At 37.0% G+C, this 16,586-nt stretch overlaps 3 protein-coding genes across 3 annotated transcripts; all 3 read left to right on the forward strand.

Annotated features, from left to right (window-relative positions):
• The first annotated feature begins 518 nt into the window (after positions 1-518).
• Positions 519-5,207, forward strand: LOC145625316 (uncharacterized). Its single transcript, XM_081678374.1, has 3 exons — positions 519-536; positions 920-4,250; positions 4,630-5,207. Exons 1-3 carry the CDS (start codon positions 519-521, stop codon positions 4,992-4,994), a joined length of 3,714 nt encoding a protein of 1,237 aa, XP_081534500.1. The 3' UTR covers positions 4,995-5,207.
• Positions 5,208-6,387: 1,180 nt separating this feature from the next.
• Positions 6,388-9,945, forward strand: LOC145625317 (uncharacterized). Its single transcript, XM_081678376.1, has 2 exons — positions 6,388-9,214; positions 9,584-9,945. The coding sequence occupies exons 1-2, from the start codon at positions 6,388-6,390 to the stop codon at positions 9,943-9,945; spliced, it is 3,189 nt and encodes a 1,062-aa protein (XP_081534502.1).
• Positions 9,946-12,272: 2,327 nt separating this feature from the next.
• Positions 12,273-16,297, forward strand: LOC145625318 (uncharacterized). Its single transcript, XM_081678377.1, has 2 exons — positions 12,273-15,561; positions 15,717-16,297. Exons 1-2 carry the CDS (start codon positions 12,273-12,275, stop codon positions 16,079-16,081), a joined length of 3,654 nt encoding a protein of 1,217 aa, XP_081534503.1. The 3' UTR covers positions 16,082-16,297.
• The last annotated feature ends 289 nt before the right edge of the window (positions 16,298-16,586 follow it).

Here is a 16,586-nt window from a genome sequence, read left to right on the forward strand (position 1 = left end):
ATCCTTATTTGGTAAAAAGAATGACTTTTTTTGGGTGTAACATCAACTTGGCTCAAATTATTCCGGCTCAAATGTCAAACAATAATCAAAGTAGAAAAAAGACATGATTTTGAACTTATAATGCCATGAAATTTGGTTGATGGTTTATAGTTTCATACCTAAATCATTTATCGAATCAATTTTGGTTGTATTAAATTATCAAGTATAAGATCCTCTCTTCTTGAATTGACGGTTTGAATATGTATGGTAAAATAAGAACATCTTTTGAGATTTTATTTTATTTTAATTTATTTATATACATTATTATATTTAGTGATTTAATCTTAAGATATATAATGTAGAATTTTTTTTTTTAGTAAAAATACAAAGTAACACGGGATATTATTTTATGAAAAGATGTGACCATTATTGAAAAATAGAGTTTAAGTAACACAGAATATTACTTTATGAAATGATGTGACCATTAGTGAAAAACAGAGTTGAAGTTATTAGCACGAGTCGAACGACGTTGATGGCTTATGCCAGATGAAGTTTTGGTTCTTTAAGAAGTGTCAAGAAGTGATATGGTTCGAAATGTAAATACCAAGTAGCAAAACAAGTCTTAAATGGCATAAGCCAACATTCCAAAATCTTATAGATCTAGATTAAAACAGGTTTATACTAATCTTTTTTATACAAGGGGCTGAACATAATCCAAAAGAAGAAATAGTCAAAGAAAATTGCAACTTGACATTATTTAAATTATTACACAGCTAGATATTTCAGCAATTCAAGGTCTATATGAACATAATAAATTCATTTATTATACAATGCATAGTTGACCATTCCCTATTATAATATATAAAGATTACATCAGTCAAAATGAACATGCATGAATAATTGAATACTATTCTATATTCATCTTTAAATTCAAACCCAGAATTTATTTGTACCAAATATAAGGAAAACAAACAACTCATATCTTTTTCTTTTGTTTCTTCAAATGGGTCACAAAATATTTCTGATTTCTTTCATATTTTTAGCACTGAATTTTGGTTCAATTTCAGAAGCAACATTGACTGAAGCACAAGCACTTATTAGGTGGAAAAATTCCTTATCTCCTGTACCTGATTCTCTTCTTTCATGGAGACTTTCAGATGCACAAAACCTCTGTAATTGGACTGGCATTGTCTGTAACAGTGTTACTTCTGTCAGAAACATCAGTTTAAGCAGTCAAGATCTTTCTGGGAGTCTCAGCAGCTTCAATTTCAGTGCATTTCCAAATTTAGAAAGTTTGGTTCTTGACAGCAACAATCTTGAAGGTCAAATCCCATTAACTGTTGGTAATCTTTCTAAGCTTGCTTACTTAGATCTTAGCACCAATTACTTTGATGGGTTTATTCCTCAAGATATCGGTCGATTGTCAGAACTTGTTTATCTAAATCTGTCTAATAATAATATGAACAATAGTATTCCTGTTGAACTTAGTAGTTTAGGGAGGTTAAGGTTGTTAGATATTGGAGCTAATTATCTTGAAACTCCTGATTGGTCTATGTTTAGTCCTATGCCTTTGTTAACCCACTTGAGTTTTGGGCTTAATGAGTTAACTGGGGAGTTTCCTAGGTTCATTTTTAGGAGCAGGAACTTGACTTACCTTGATTTGTCTTTTAACCATTTAACTGGGTTGATCCCAGATTCTCTTTTTACTAGTCTTCCAAATCTTCAGTACCTTGATCTTACTAATAATTCATTCAATGGACCAATATCAACCAACACTACCAAGTTATCAAGTCTAACTGAGCTTCATTTGGGTTCAAACCAGCTTTCTGGTACAATCCCTGATGATATCGGTTTGATCTCTGGACTCAAAGTTATTGAGCTGCATAGTAATGTTCTTTCTGGTAGCATTCCTTCTTCCATTGGCCAACTTAGGAACCTAGAGAAATTCGATGTTCATTCGAACAGATTGAACTCTAGTATTCCCTCTGAGCTTGGCTTATGTATTAACCTTACTTTTTTTGCTGCTGCTGGGAATTCTTTAACCGGGAAATTGCCAGTGTCTTTGAGCAATCTTAGGAAAATATCAGCTCTTGGTTTATCTGAAAACATTCTGTCTGGTGAAATCTCCCCTTATTTCCTTAGCAATTGGACCGAGTTGGTTTCCTTGCAAATTCAGAACAATAATTTCAGTGGGATTGTCTCACCAGAACTAGGTCAACTGTCAAAACTTCAGGTTCTTTTCCTTTACAATAACAGTTTCACTGGTAAAATACCCTCAGAGATAGGTAAACTGAACAACCTGGTAGATCTTGATTTTTCGACAAACCAACTTTCAGGATCAATTCCTTTAACCATTGGAAACTTAGGCAACCTCTCAACCTTACAACTATTCTCTAACAATCTCACTGGAAGAATCCCACCAGAGATGGGGAATCTCACGTCGTTGACTGTTCTTGATATTAATTCTAATCAACTCTATGGCGAGTTACCTGAAACCTTATCACACCTCAAAAATTTACAAATTTTTTCTGTGTTCACCAACAATTTGACAGGGGAAATCCCACAAAATTTTGGTGAACATAGCCTTTCTCTTACCAATGTTAGCTTTTCAAACAACAGTTTCTCTGGGGAATTGCCTTCTAGGTTGTGCAGTGGATTCAAGCTTGAGCTCTTAACAGTTAACGGCAACAACTTCACTGGCAAGGTTCCTGATTGTTTGAGGAATTGCACAGGGTTAACTAGAGTCCGTATGGATGGAAATCAGTTCAATGGGAATATATCAGAAGCATTCGGTGTATACCCAAATCTCACTTTCATCAGCCTAAGCAAAAATCAGTTTGTTGGTGAGATCTCACCCAAGTGGGGAGAATGTGGAAATCTGACAAACTTCCAGTTTGACAGTAACAATCTTTCAGGGGCAATACCAGCAGAGCTTCAGAAGCTGCATAATTTGCGTGTTCTAACTCTTGATTCAAATGAACTAAGTGGGACAATACCTGCTGAACTGGGAAATTTAAGTTTGTTGATCAACCTTAATATGAGCGGGAATCACTTGGAGGGAGATATTCCGAAAAGCATTGGCAAGCTGCAGAATCTTCAGTATCTTGATTTATCAGCAAATAATCTGTCAGGGGAAATCCCTCGAGAGCTTGGGGATTGTGGTAGTATACTGAGCTTGAAGTTGAATCAGAATGGCTTATCAGGAAACATACCAGAAGAGCTCAGTAACTTGGATGAAATTCAAGTTATGTTGGATTTGAGCAGCAACTCTCTTTCTGGCCCAATCCCTCAAGACCTTGACAAGCTCACTTCCTTGGAGAAACTCAATCTCTCCCACAACTCTCTCTCAGGGGCAGTCCCACCATCACTATCGAACATGCTTAGCTTACAATCTCTCGATTTATCCTACAACAACTTGTCAGGTTCAGTCCCCAGTGCAAGATTTTTCCAAAATGGGCTGTACATGGGAAATTCTGGCCTTTGTGGGAATGCAACAGGAATACCCACCTGTGACCGCATCAAGACTCACAACAACCACAAAAAAGTTGTTATTGCTGTTGTGGTACCAATTGCCTCCCTTCTTCTCCTTGCAGTTTGTGTAGTTGCATTATGTTTATGTTGCAGAAAGATCAAACAGAGAGATATGGAGAGCAAAACTTTTTCAGACACAAGCGATTCAGAGTCTTTGATATGGGGGACAGAAGGAAGGTTTACCTTCCGAGAAATTGTCAAGGCCACTGATGACTTCAGTGAATTTTACTGCATTGGGAAAGGTGGTTTTGGCAGTGTATACAGGGCATCTTTGATGTCAGGTCAGCTGGTTGCTGTCAAGAAGCTCAACATGTCAGATTCTAGTGACATCCCCTTGGCAAATAAAAAAAGCTTCGAGAATGAGATAAGGGCATTGACTGAGGTTAGACACCGGAATATAATCAAGTTATATGGTTATTGCTCTAGAAAGGGCTCTATGTATTTGGTCTATGACTATGTTGAAAGGGGCAGTTTGGGAAATGTGCTATACACTAAAGAAGCCAAAGAAGGACTAGGGTGGGAAAGAAGAGTGAATACCGTAAGAGGGTTAGCTCATGCAGTTGCTTATTTGCACCATGATTGCACCCCACCTATTGTTCACCGTGACATATCCATAAACAATGTCTTGCTTGATGATGAATTTGAGCCTCGACTATCAGATTTTGGCACAGCAAAGATTCTCAGCACGGATGCATCTAGCTGGACTACAGTTGCTGGTTCTTATGGATATATGGCCCCTGGTAAGGTCTCAAACTTGTCTTCCATATACATTGATTTTCAAATTCTATCAATCCTAATATTAGATTCTTTTGGTGAAATTTCTTAAGATTACCTTTTTCATATGTAGCTAGCATAATCTGTTCAGTCTTGGTAATATCGATTTACACATGATCATTATGTGCACTTGATATAGATACACGAAAACTTATGAAGATTTTAACCTTCACTATAGAATTTGTATTTCATTTTTGGTCATATTTCTGCATTTGACATTTATGTATCATATTAGTCATATATGTTCAGTGTTTGGTAATTTTGTTCTTGGAAATCTAGTTTTTTGTGGTTGATTATGTTCCTGCATCTGACATAAATCATCTTATCATTGTTTCCCCTTTGCAGAGTTGGCTCTGACAATGAAAGTGACCGAAAAGTGTGATGTTTATAGCTATGGAGTGGTGTCATTAGAAGTTATGATGGGGAAGCATCCAGGAGAACTTCTAACCTCATTATCTTCTGTAGCTGAGAAGCGCGATGCACTACTGAAAGACATTTTAGACCAAAGTCTCTCACCACCTACAGGACATACAGCAGAGGAAGTGGTAACTGCAGTCACATTAGCTCTATTATGCACCAGTACAGAGCCAAATTCGCGGCCTACTATGCGTTATGTTGCACAAGAACTATCAGCTCGGACACACAATTACCTCTCTGAGCCCTTTGAAAGTGTAACACTAGGCAAATTGAATGCTAATCATCCAAGATGATCAGTTAAAGAGGTGATGAAAACTTAACTTGCTGAATCTCTCTTGTGAGTTTTTGAGTTGATTATTTCACTTGTTATATAAACACTCAGTTTCAGATAGAGCATACTTAAAAATTATGTATATTTTGCAACATACATTTTACATTGTACATATATGTTTCTACTCTTTGTATATATTCTTATTCAATACGAAGTATAATGAATGTTATTGGCTGATCCTCTCCTTTTTTGTTATACTATACCTTTTTCTTTCCATTTTCTAGGCTTTAGAAAGAGCTATTGTGATAATGATCAATGAGTTATTGCGTTAAGCTATGTTACTCGGACTTGAGTACCCATGTCCGATATGGATACGTGTCCGAGTGTCTGATCCGGCTATTTTGTGAAAAAATTCTAATGAATTGTCTAAGTGTTTGTCAAAATGTCCAAGAGAACCGATGCTCAGGTAAGCCTTAAATGTATGTACTTATAATTGCACAAATTTACAAGACTACACTGCAATTGCACGAAGCTGTATGTGATTCTTGTTCGTGGAACTAAGTACCAAGTATGGAAGAGTACTTTGGAATGCTGAAGTTTTGTACTCCTTCTATCCCTAAAAGAACGACCATTTTGTCCAAATTTTAGTCTCAAAATGTTCATTCAATTTACATTATAATACCATCCAATTTACAATAATATTTGTGCAAAATTAGCTTCCCATATAAATTTTGCTTTTTCCATGTATTTTTATTACTTTGTACTTTCTCTCTCTCTCTCTCTCTCTCTCTTTTTTTTTTTTTTTTTTTTATTTTTTTTATTTTTTTTTGCAAATCATGTAAATTTACCTTTTCAACGTACTTTTATTAGCTTTCACGTACACTTGTTCCATTTAAATTTCTTTACCCGAGAAAACTCTCCAAAAGGGTCGTTCTTTTATGGACAGACAGAGTATTCTTTAACTGTTAGGAATTCGTTGCACACCCCCACCACCTGTGGCCATGTGAACAACTATAATCCATAATGAATGGGGATGTATTTAACCTCGTGGATCAATTATTATGAATTTTTAAACATTTGTAGACTAATGTATACTATCATAACAACACAACAACAAAGACTTTTGTTAATTAACCATTGACTTAACAACAAAGACTTTTGTTAATTAACCATCGACTTTTGTTACATGTGAGCAATACTACCTCCGTTTCTTATTATGTGCAATAAAGGTGCTCGTATTACTTGTGAGATATAAAGAAACGAAGGTAGTACAATTCTTGCACTAGTATATTAACCATATAAGGAGTTACTAAAATCTAAGTTCTTAAAAACCACCTCCCAAACCTTTGGAATTCAAGCCTCATTGTTACTGCACCATAAAGGAAAGTAAGCTCTACTTCTTGTGAAGTTGAATCATGGCAAAACATCAGCTTTTCTTTCTTTGCTTCTTTTTTCTTGCACATTTTTTAAGTCTAACATCAGCAAAAACAATAGCAGAAGTGCAGGCACTAGTCCATTGGAAAAACTCCTTGTCTGATCCTTATTCACTCAAATCATGGAGACTTTCCGATGCCCAAAGGCTTTGCAGCAACTGGACTGGCATTGTTTGTGACAACCTTAATTCTCTCACCAACATCAACCTGAACAATCAATTCCTCAGAGGCACACTCAGCAGCCTTGACTTCAGTGCTTTTCCTAAACTTACAGGCTTATCCCTGTATAGCAACCAGCTGCAGGGTCAAATCCCGCCAAGCATTGGTAATCTTTCTCAACTTACTCACTTAGATCTCAGCACTAACATGTTTGTAGGTTCTATACCTGCTGAATTCGGTCACTTATTACAGCTCGAGTATCTGAACTTGTATAATAATGATATAGCTGATGCAGTACCTGTTGAACTTGGTAAATTGTTGAGATTAAGTTACTTAAATATTGGATCAAATAAGCTTAGCAGTCCTGACTGGTCAAAGTTTGCTACGATGCATTCGTTGACCCACTTGAATTTTGGGTACAATAATTTTAATGGAGAGTTTCCAAATTTCATATTTAGCTGCAGGAACCTGACTTACCTCGATCTCTCAAATAATAAATTTAGTGGGATGATCCCAGAATCATTTTATACTAGTCTTCCTAAGCTTCAGTTTCTTGATCTTAGTTATAATTCGTTTTGGGGGCATATCTCATCTAATATATCCAAGCTTTCTAGCCTAACTGAACTTCATCTCAGCTCAAATCATATAAATGGTTCCATCCCTGAGAGCATTGGCTCAATTTCTAGCCTCAAAGTTGTCGAGTTGTTCACTAATGCACTAACTGGGAGGATTCCTTCTTCGATAGGCCAGCTTAAGAACCTCAATAGTCTTGATCTTCGTTGGAATGGATTGAATTCTATGATTCCTTCTGAGCTTGGTTTGTGTATGAACCTTACTGATCTGTCTCTTGCTGGAAATTCTCTCATCGGAGAATTACCTTTGACCTTGTCGAATCTTAGAAATATACCAGAGCTTGACGTGTCTCAAAATCACCTGTCCGGGGAGCTCTCCCCATATTTATTCACTAATTGGACTACACTGACTAGCTTGTCACTTCAAGACAATAAGTTCAGTGGGATTATACCCCAAGAGATTGGGAATATGAAAGCTTTGGAAAATCTTGACCTCTCAACAAACCAACTGTCAGGTCCAATCCCTCCAACTATAGGGAAACTTGGCAATCTTTCTGTCCTAAATCTTTTCTCCAACAGACTCAATGGAACAATACCGTCAGAGTTTGGAGGTCTCACCTTCTTGACTGAACTTGTTCTGTATTCCAACCAGCTCCATGGGGAGTTGCCTGATTCCTTGGTTCGTCTTAAAAACCTATCTACATTCTCAGTCTTCTCTAACAAACTTTCAGGGAAAATATTAGCTAAACTTGGGAAGTTGCAGTATTTGCAGGATCTAAATCTTGCATCAAATGAATTCAGTGGGAAAATCCCTGATGAACTAGGGCACTTAAGATCCTTGAAAACACTTAACCTGAGCAGTAATTACTTAGTTGGGGATATTCCCCAAAGCATAGGCAATCTGCAAGATCTCGAGTATCTTGACCTGTCAGCAAACAATCTGTCAGGAGGAATTCCTGAATTGCTTGGAAATTGTTATAATTTAATAAGCTTGAACTTGAGTCACAATGTCTTATCAGGCAAGATACCATCACAACTCAGACACTTGGAAGAGCTTCGGTTATTGTTGGACCTTAGTAGCAACTCCTTCTCAGGTCCGATTCCACAGCTTGACAAGCTTGTATCCTTGATATTCTTGAATCTTTCCCATAATCGTCTCACAGGAATGATCCCACATTCACTATCTAAGATGATTGGCCTACAGTTCCTCGATATTTCCTATAATAACCTTTCAGGTTCAGTCCCTAGTGACAAATTTTTCCAACGTGGGTTGTTCACAGGAAATCCTGATCTCTGTGGAATTGCGTTAGGATTAACCTCCTGTGATCACAGGTCTCACAAAAAGCTCAAGGATGTGCTAATTGCAATCTTAGTACCAGTTGTTTCCCTTTTGCTTATTGCAGCATGTGTAGTGATACTGCTGTTATGTTGCCCAATGAAAAAGCAGAACAACGCTCATACAGGAAGCACATATATGGGTAATCTGGAGTCTCTTATATTTAGGATGGAAGGAAGATTCAGATTTGAAGATATCATTACAGCTACAGAGGATTTTAAAGACACCTATTGTATTGGGAGAGGCCGGTTTGGAAGTGTATATCGAGCATCTTTGTCATCAGGTCATACTTTTGCTGTTAAGAAGCTTAATATATCAGGATCTAGCAACTTTCTCTTGACAAATAGACATGGCTTTGAGCAAGAGATAAAAGCATTGACAGAGATAAGGCACCGGAATGTAGTCAAATTATGTGGTTATTGCTCCACAAAGGGCTCAATGTACTTGGTCTATGATTATGCTGAAAGAGGAAGCTTGGGAAAAGTGCTGTACAGTGAAATGAGCTCAGGGGAACTAGAGTGGGAAAAAAGAGTGGCTATTGTAAGAGGGTTAACTCATGCAGTTGCTTACTTGCACCATGATCGTACTCCACCCATTGTTCATCGTGACATATCCATAAATAATGTCTTGCTTGATTATGATTTTGAGCCTTGGCTATCAGATTTTGGCACTGCAAAACTTCTCAGCTCAGATGCATCCAACTGGACCTCAATAGCTGGTACATATGGATATATGGCCCCAGGTAAATCTCATTCCTGTCTCGAAATTACTTGACTATTCAAAAACTGTCATGATTCTTATCTTAATGACACAAGACTCCTAAGATTATACACTCATAATAATTGATTATTTGTTTATGTGATAACTTTTCATTAGTTTAAGAAATCTGCTTCTCTGAATTACAGTAACCATTTCAATGTCTTACAGTATCTCCTTGTAACTAGGTTTTTATAAACTAGACTCACATCGTTTACTGCATTAGTGTTCAGTCATTGTCCTGTAATTGATATCAGTATGCATCTGCTTAAGGATTATACTCTTGCAGATGTAATTTTGGAAGATAATTCGGTATATGCTGCTATCATTTATTCCATTTTTTTGGTGGTTGCAGAACTTGCTCTGACAATAAAAGTGACAGAGAAGTGTGATGTATATAGCTATGGAGTAGTGGCTTTAGAAGTTATGATGGGGAAGCATCCGCGAGAACTTCTATCTTCATTATCATTTTCAGCTACAAAACACCAAGTTTTGTTGAAAGACATTTTAGACCAACGCATGTCACCACCTACAGGCCGAGTAGCAAAGGAAGTGGTGACAGCAGTCAGATTAGCTTTGTTATGTGTTAGTATTGAACCAGCTTCAAGGCCTACAATGTGCTATGTGGCTCAACAATTGTCAGCTCGAACAAACAATCAGATGTCAGAGCCCTTTGGAGCCATTACACTTAATTGTATGTTAAGTCATCAAAGTTGAATCAAAAGAAGACAGTTCGACTTTGGTGACTGGTTCCGTGTTACTGTTAGTCTATACACCGGCAACTTCCTTTATAATACAAGCTGCCTTGTTGCAGTTTCATTAGATGTGTTTTCTTTCCGCTTACATGGATTGGTTGCAATTGTACAACCCTTCAACCCGAGAATACATACTTATTTAGTCTGAAAGGCATTGTAAAAAAAAATCATATCTTGTGAGTTGTGACATTCTAGTACACATCAGAGAATCACACAATTAATGATAAATGTAGAGACATACATCTTACAAAATGAGTTAGTGTATAAAATTATAGCCCACAAATTAATAAAAAGCTCATACAATGGGAGAATCATGACATATATAAGTACTCAATGCATAACAAACTAACATAAACTTGAGTGCTCTGAGCAAGCTAAAAGTATCCTTATAGCAAAAGGAAAGAACCACTCAACTTGTGTGCAATTCAACTAACATTTTGATATCAAAGTAGCTCAATTATCAACAATATTTGGGGAGTATTAGAAAGACAACAGTAAAATAAGGATAAGTGTCCTCTTTTAATTTGTTAGCTTATTTTAAAGAGCAAGAATAATTATAAGGATAGTATATTAAACAATTGTTCATAAATTTTTTTAAACAATCACCTACAGTTATATAGAAAGTTTTCTATAAAATGAGTGTAATTTTTCCACAGTCACGAGCCACACCCATTTAATCTGATAAACGTAAAAATATTTATCTGGGGGTATTATAGTCTTTTCAATTTGTAAGTCAAGAATATATGCGTAATTCGCAATAAACTTCATTAGATATTTAGATGGGCTTTAAGTGACGTTAACCTTCATTTTCTTCTTTCTCCTTCCTCACACCCACCTTCATCTTCTTCTTCCTCCCACTCATCTTCAAGCTACTTAATCAGTGCTATTAATTGGTAGGAGGGACACATACGTAATTTGTTGCTTTGTTGGTGCTATTAATCGGTAGAAGGAGGGGAGAAGATTGAGGAAGAGGGAGAACATGGAAACTGAAGCCCACTTTCACGTTACATGCAACCAAATAGTAGAAAACGATAGAAACATGTCGCTTTCGATCAACTTGAAAATAATAACGCAACAGTTGGCAAAAATAATATTAAAATAACAAACAATAACATTCATATTTACAAGTTTGCCACCAGATCAACGAAATTCATTAATCTAGTAGATCAACTTAGATCTACCGTAAAGTCACACTTTAAATAAAGAAATTTCATTGTTGGTTAATCGGGTAAGAAGGGGGGTATTTCCCGTGTGCTGCCATTGTTCATTGTGACACGAGGGCATTTCCACCAATCAACCCTTTGTATTAGTGGTTGGTACTAAAAACCTAAAATCAAATCTCATGAGTGTTCAAGTAAACGGTAACTACGTCACTAGCTCACCACGATAACAAATCTCATATGTCATCTCATAATATTAACTAACTTAACTACCATACAAATCTTTAGATTATAGTATACAAGTCAATCAATCACTAAACTGCTTCACCCTTTTATTTGGCTGCTGAAGTCATCAATACTTCATGCTCATAAGGTGTTTGTCAAAATGCCCAACAGAACAATTCTCAGGTAAGCCTCAAATGGATGTATAATAATCTTTCCCTTGGTTTTTTTATAAATATGCAAGAAATAATATAAACTGCTTTGTACAATTGCACAAATTTACAAGACTACACTGCAATTACACGAAGCCGTCTTAGTGGTTGAATTTGCTTCTTGTCCATGGAACTAAGTACCAAGTATTGATTTTCATGTATTGGTATCCATTTAACCATCTTGGTATTATTTTCGACGTAATTTAAGTACTTGGAATGCTGAAGTTTTGTATTATTTAACTGTTTGGAACTTGATTCAGTATCAGTGTAGAATGTTTCTAAGTTGAATTGTTCTTAGCATTATGCATTTCAACTAAATTCTGTGTTTTTCTAGATTAAATTTAAGAACATGTTAAGTAGTTGCTCTCATCTAAGATGGACAGAAAAGGGTTATAATAACATATTATTGCAAATTGTTTGTGCTACTAGTTGATCAAGTTGAGGCAGTTGGTTTATTCTACTGTTATTTTACATGTTTTACTAGCACAATTTGAGGCTAGCATGATTCCATAAAATATGAATGACAGCGCGTAATTAGTATTTCTAATGTGCCCGCCACTGAATCAGATGTATTAACCATTCAAATGAGTGTGAGTGAATTGATTGAATCTAAGAAGTCAGCTGCACAAAGTTCTGTATTTTAGGGCAGGAAATCCTCTGAAAGTTCTTAGAAGTAGTCCTTGGAATACCCAGCCATGGAAAATTCTGATAAATCTCCTGCTCCGTGTTATCTTATTCTTATGTTTCGCTGGATTCTCACCTGTCTTCTGCTTTTAATGCAGATCACTTCGATATCAGCAGCAACTCTTACAGAGGCACAAGCACTTCTCAGCTGGAAAAATTCCTTGTCTGAGTCGTCTAATCTCACATCATGGAATGTTTCCGAAAATCCAAACCCATGCAATTGGACTGGCATTTTTTGCAACAATCTTACATCCATCACCCGTATTGTCTTATCCAACAGAGGCCTTGCCGGCACCCTCACCAGCTTCAATTTCAGTGCATTTCCCAATATTACAAGATTTGTTCTCGTGAAAAACAATCTGAAAGGTCAAATCCCACCAAGCATTGGTAAGCTCTCCAAGCTCACTAAGTTGGACCTGGGAAACAACATGTTTGATGGGTTTATTCCTCCGGAAATAGGTCAGTTGTCTCAACTTGACTCTCTTGTCCTGTATAATAACAGTATAGGCAATAAAATTCCTGTCCAACTTAGTAAGTTAGGGAAGCTAAGGCTCCTATACTTGGGTAGAAATAAGCTTACAAGCCCTAACTGGTCTATGTTCAATACCATGCCTGTGTTATCAACCTTACAGTTGTTGTTGAATGAATTAGATGGAGAGTTCCCAAGCTTTATTTTAAGGTGCAGGAACTTGACCGAACTTTCTCTGGCAAATAATAAATTCAGTGGATCGATACCAGCATTGTTTTACCGCAGTCTTCCTAAACTTAAATACATTAACCTTAGTAATAACTTGTTCACAGGACCAATATCACCTAAGATTTCCGAGCTCTCCAATCTGTATCACATTGAACTGAGCATTAACCGGCTTAATGGTTCAATTCCTGATAGCATTGGGTCCATTTCTAGGCTCAAAGTTCTGCACCTAAACCAAAACTTACTCACTGGGGGAATTCCATCTTCTATAGGAAACCTTGATAACCTTGAAACCCTTTATCTTAATTCAAATAGATTGAATTCTACAATTCCTTCCAAACTTGGGTCATGTACTAATCTTACCGAGCTGCTTCTTTCTAATAATTCACTTAGTGGGGAGATACCATTGTCCTTGACAAATCTCAAAAACATATCTAAAATTGAGTTATTTGTAAATAACATGTATGGTGAAGTCCCCCCATATTTTTTGACCAACTGGACAAAGTTAACTTCCTTGCAACTTTATAGAAATAATTTTAGTGGGATTATCCCTCCAGAAATAGGCCAACTGACAAAGCTTAAGTATCTTCTTCTCTACCAAAACAGTTTTAGCGGTTCCATACCGTCAGAGATAGGAAACCTGAAAGACTTGCTGAAGCTGGACTTTTCAACAAACAAACTTTCAGGTCCAATCCCTCCAACCATTGGGAACTTAGGCAATCTTTCTGCCCTCAGCCTTTTCAAAAACCAACTTACTGGAACAATCCCATCAGAAATTGGAAACCTAACCTCATTAACTGTTCTTAATCTCAATAACAATCAGCTGAAAGGGGAATTGCCAGATACCCTTTCTAATCTTCGGAACCTAAAAGACTTCTCCGTCGCCCAAAATAATTTGGTTGGGAAAATCCCTCCAAAATTTGGTGAGGATTTTCTTTCCCTTACTGCTGTTAGCTTTACAAATAACAATTTCTCAGGTAATCTTCCTCCTGGCTTATGTAATGGTTTTAAGCTTGAGTACTTGACAGCTAATAATAATAGTTTTACTGGTGGCCTTCCGGATTGCTTGAGGAACTGCTCAAGATTAACTAGAGTCCGGTTGGAAGAAAATGAGTTCAACGGTAGTATATCTGATGCATTCGGTATCCATCCCGAGCTCTATTATATCAGCATGAATGACAACCAGTTTGTTGGCAAGATCTCTCCCAAGTGGGGAGAATGTAAGAATCTGACAGATCTTCGGTTGGGGGAAAACAAACTTTCAGGGGGAATACCAACTGAGCTTGGGAAACTATCACGGTTGGGTGTTCTAACTCTTGGCTCAAATCATTTGAGTGGGAAAATTCCAGATGAACTTGGTAATTTAAGCAAGCTGTACAACCTTAACTTGAGCAATAATCACTTGATAGGGCATATTCCACGAACAATAGGAAAATTGAAGTCTCTTCAGTATCTTGATTTATCAGCAAACAATATCTCTGGAGAATTTCCTATTGAGCTTGGAAATTGTGTACGATTACTGAGCTTAAACCTGAGTCACAATAACTTGCATGGAAATATACCAATTGAACTCGGCAACTTGAATGAACTTCAGTACCTTCTGGATCTTAGTAGTAATTCTTTCTCAGGTCAAATTCCTCAAAACCTCGGCAAGCTCAAAACTTTGACAATGTTTAATCTCTCTCACAATTATCTCACTGGGGGTATCCCACACTCATTATCAAACATGTATAGTCTTAAGTCCTTTGATCTTTCCTACAACAGTTTATCAGGTTCAGTTCCTAGGGATGAATTTTTTCAAAAAGGAATATACGTGGGAAATCCTGGTCTTTGCGGAAATGCAACAGGACTATCCCCTTGTGGTAATCTTGATACTCACATAAAGATTATAATTGCAGTTGTCGTACCAGCTGTTTCTCTTTTGTTTCTTGGGGTAGGTATTGCTTATTTACTGCGTTGCCAGAATAATAACAAGCATGGTGCAGAGAGTGGAGTTTTGGAGGTTGATGAATCCGAATCATTGATATGGGAGACTGAAGAAAGATTTACATTTACAGATATTCAAAAGGCGACTGATGATTTCAGTGAGTTTTACTGCATTGGGAAAGGAGGTTTTGGTAATGTGTATAAGGCATCTTTGCCATCAGGTCACATAGTTGCTGTTAAGAAGCTCCACATGGAAGAATGTAGTGACATCTCCTCAACAAGTCGACATAGTTTCATGAACGAGGTCAAGGCATTGACACAGGTCAGGCATCGGAATATCATCAAATTGTACGGGTATTGCTCCAAAGGACGATCCATGTACTTGGTATATGACTACATTGAAAGGGGTAATTTGAGGGAAGTGTTGTATGATGCACAAGACAAAATGGAATTAGGCTGGGAAAGAAGAGTGAATATTGTGCGAGGGTTGGCACATGCAGTTGCTTACTTGCACCATGATTGTACCCCTTCCATTGTTCACCGTGACATATCCTTAAATAATGTCTTAATTGATAATGAATTTGAGCCTCGGCTATCAGATTTTGGTACTGCAAAGCTTCTTAAATCAGATACATCTTACTGGACTGCAATTGCTGGAGCTTATGGCTATATGGCCCCTGGTACGTCTGATCCTCGTCTTTATAATCCTAGTTGTAGACACGATTTGTTGTAGATCATCATGCTTTCTGTCCTCATAATTAGTGTTTTGTTTGAGTTTTTCTCTCCCAGTACTCAAAATAATGTAATTTTTCTTTTATTTGTTCATAATTGGCAGAGCTGGCTCTGACAATGAGGGTGACTGAAAAGTGTGATGTTTATAGCTATGGAGTTGTGGCATTGGAAGTTTTGATGGGGAAGCATCCGGGAGACTTGCTGTCTTCTTTATCATCTTCAGATAGCAGGCCTGATATGCTACTTAAAGACATTTTGGACCAACGCCTATCACCACCTACAACGCGTTTAGCAGACGAAGTGGTGATTGTATTCACATTAGCTCTGTTATGCGCGAGTTCAGAACCAGACTCACGGCCCACTATGCGTTATGTTGCTCAAGAACTATCAGCTCAAAAACACAATTACCTCTCCAAGCCTTTTGAAAAATTATCCCTCAGCAAGATGAATTCTCCTCAGAGTTACTGACAGAAAAGAAATGAACAAATTGGCCTTTGGTCTTTGCTGATGTAGCTCAGAAAAATTAACACCTGGTCCGATTAAGCTGATTTTCCTGACAGCTTTGGAAATATCATGTTAATAGATTAATTTGGATTTTATTGTTTCAGTGTTTTTACTATCTGATTCATGAATGTTAATTGCTTTACTTTTGTAATGTTAGGAATTAAAGGGTGTTCTGCTGAAAGAACATAAACTATGCAATGATGCAGCATTGTCTACTGTGTGAATTCGACAGTTTTGCCTAGATACTTTTGCAAGATTAAGTAAATATGCTTCTGGAGTGTTCTTGGTATTTTACTTTTATAGTTTTATCAATATGCCAAAGGCAAAAGTTGCAGAGACTTGTTTGCTGTTTATCTGTCTTTTTAACCCTTCTGTCAATTCTCCAGTTCCCATAAATTGCTGATGTTTAAATTGGTTCAGGCTCTGCTAAGTGCTAACTTTGTAGTCTGGGATTCTGCTACCTCTCCAC

Source organism: Chenopodium album, chromosome 3 (genome assembly GCF_948465745.1).
Source record: "Chenopodium album chromosome 3, dcCheAlbu1.1, whole genome shotgun sequence".
Classification (NCBI taxonomy): Eukaryota; Viridiplantae; Streptophyta; class Magnoliopsida; order Caryophyllales; family Amaranthaceae; genus Chenopodium; species Chenopodium album.

Excerpts from the sequence above, each read along its gene's own strand:
- LOC145625316 (XM_081678374.1), top strand. Across the intron at positions 4,251-4,629 it reads TTATGGATATATGGCCCCTG|AGTTGGCTCTGACAATGAAA; the intron begins GTAAGGTCTCAA and ends TCCCCTTTGCAG.
- LOC145625317 (XM_081678376.1), top strand. The coding sequence starts at position 6,388 with ATGGCAAAACATCAGCTTTTCTTTCTTTGCTTCTTTTTTCTTGCACAT. Across the intron at positions 9,215-9,583 it reads ATATGGATATATGGCCCCAG|AACTTGCTCTGACAATAAAA; the intron begins GTAAATCTCATT and ends TGGTGGTTGCAG.
- LOC145625318 (XM_081678377.1), top strand. The coding sequence starts at position 12,273 with ATGGAAAATTCTGATAAATCTCCTGCTCCGTGTTATCTTATTCTTATG. Across the intron at positions 15,562-15,716 it reads TTATGGCTATATGGCCCCTG|AGCTGGCTCTGACAATGAGG; the intron begins GTACGTCTGATC and ends CATAATTGGCAG.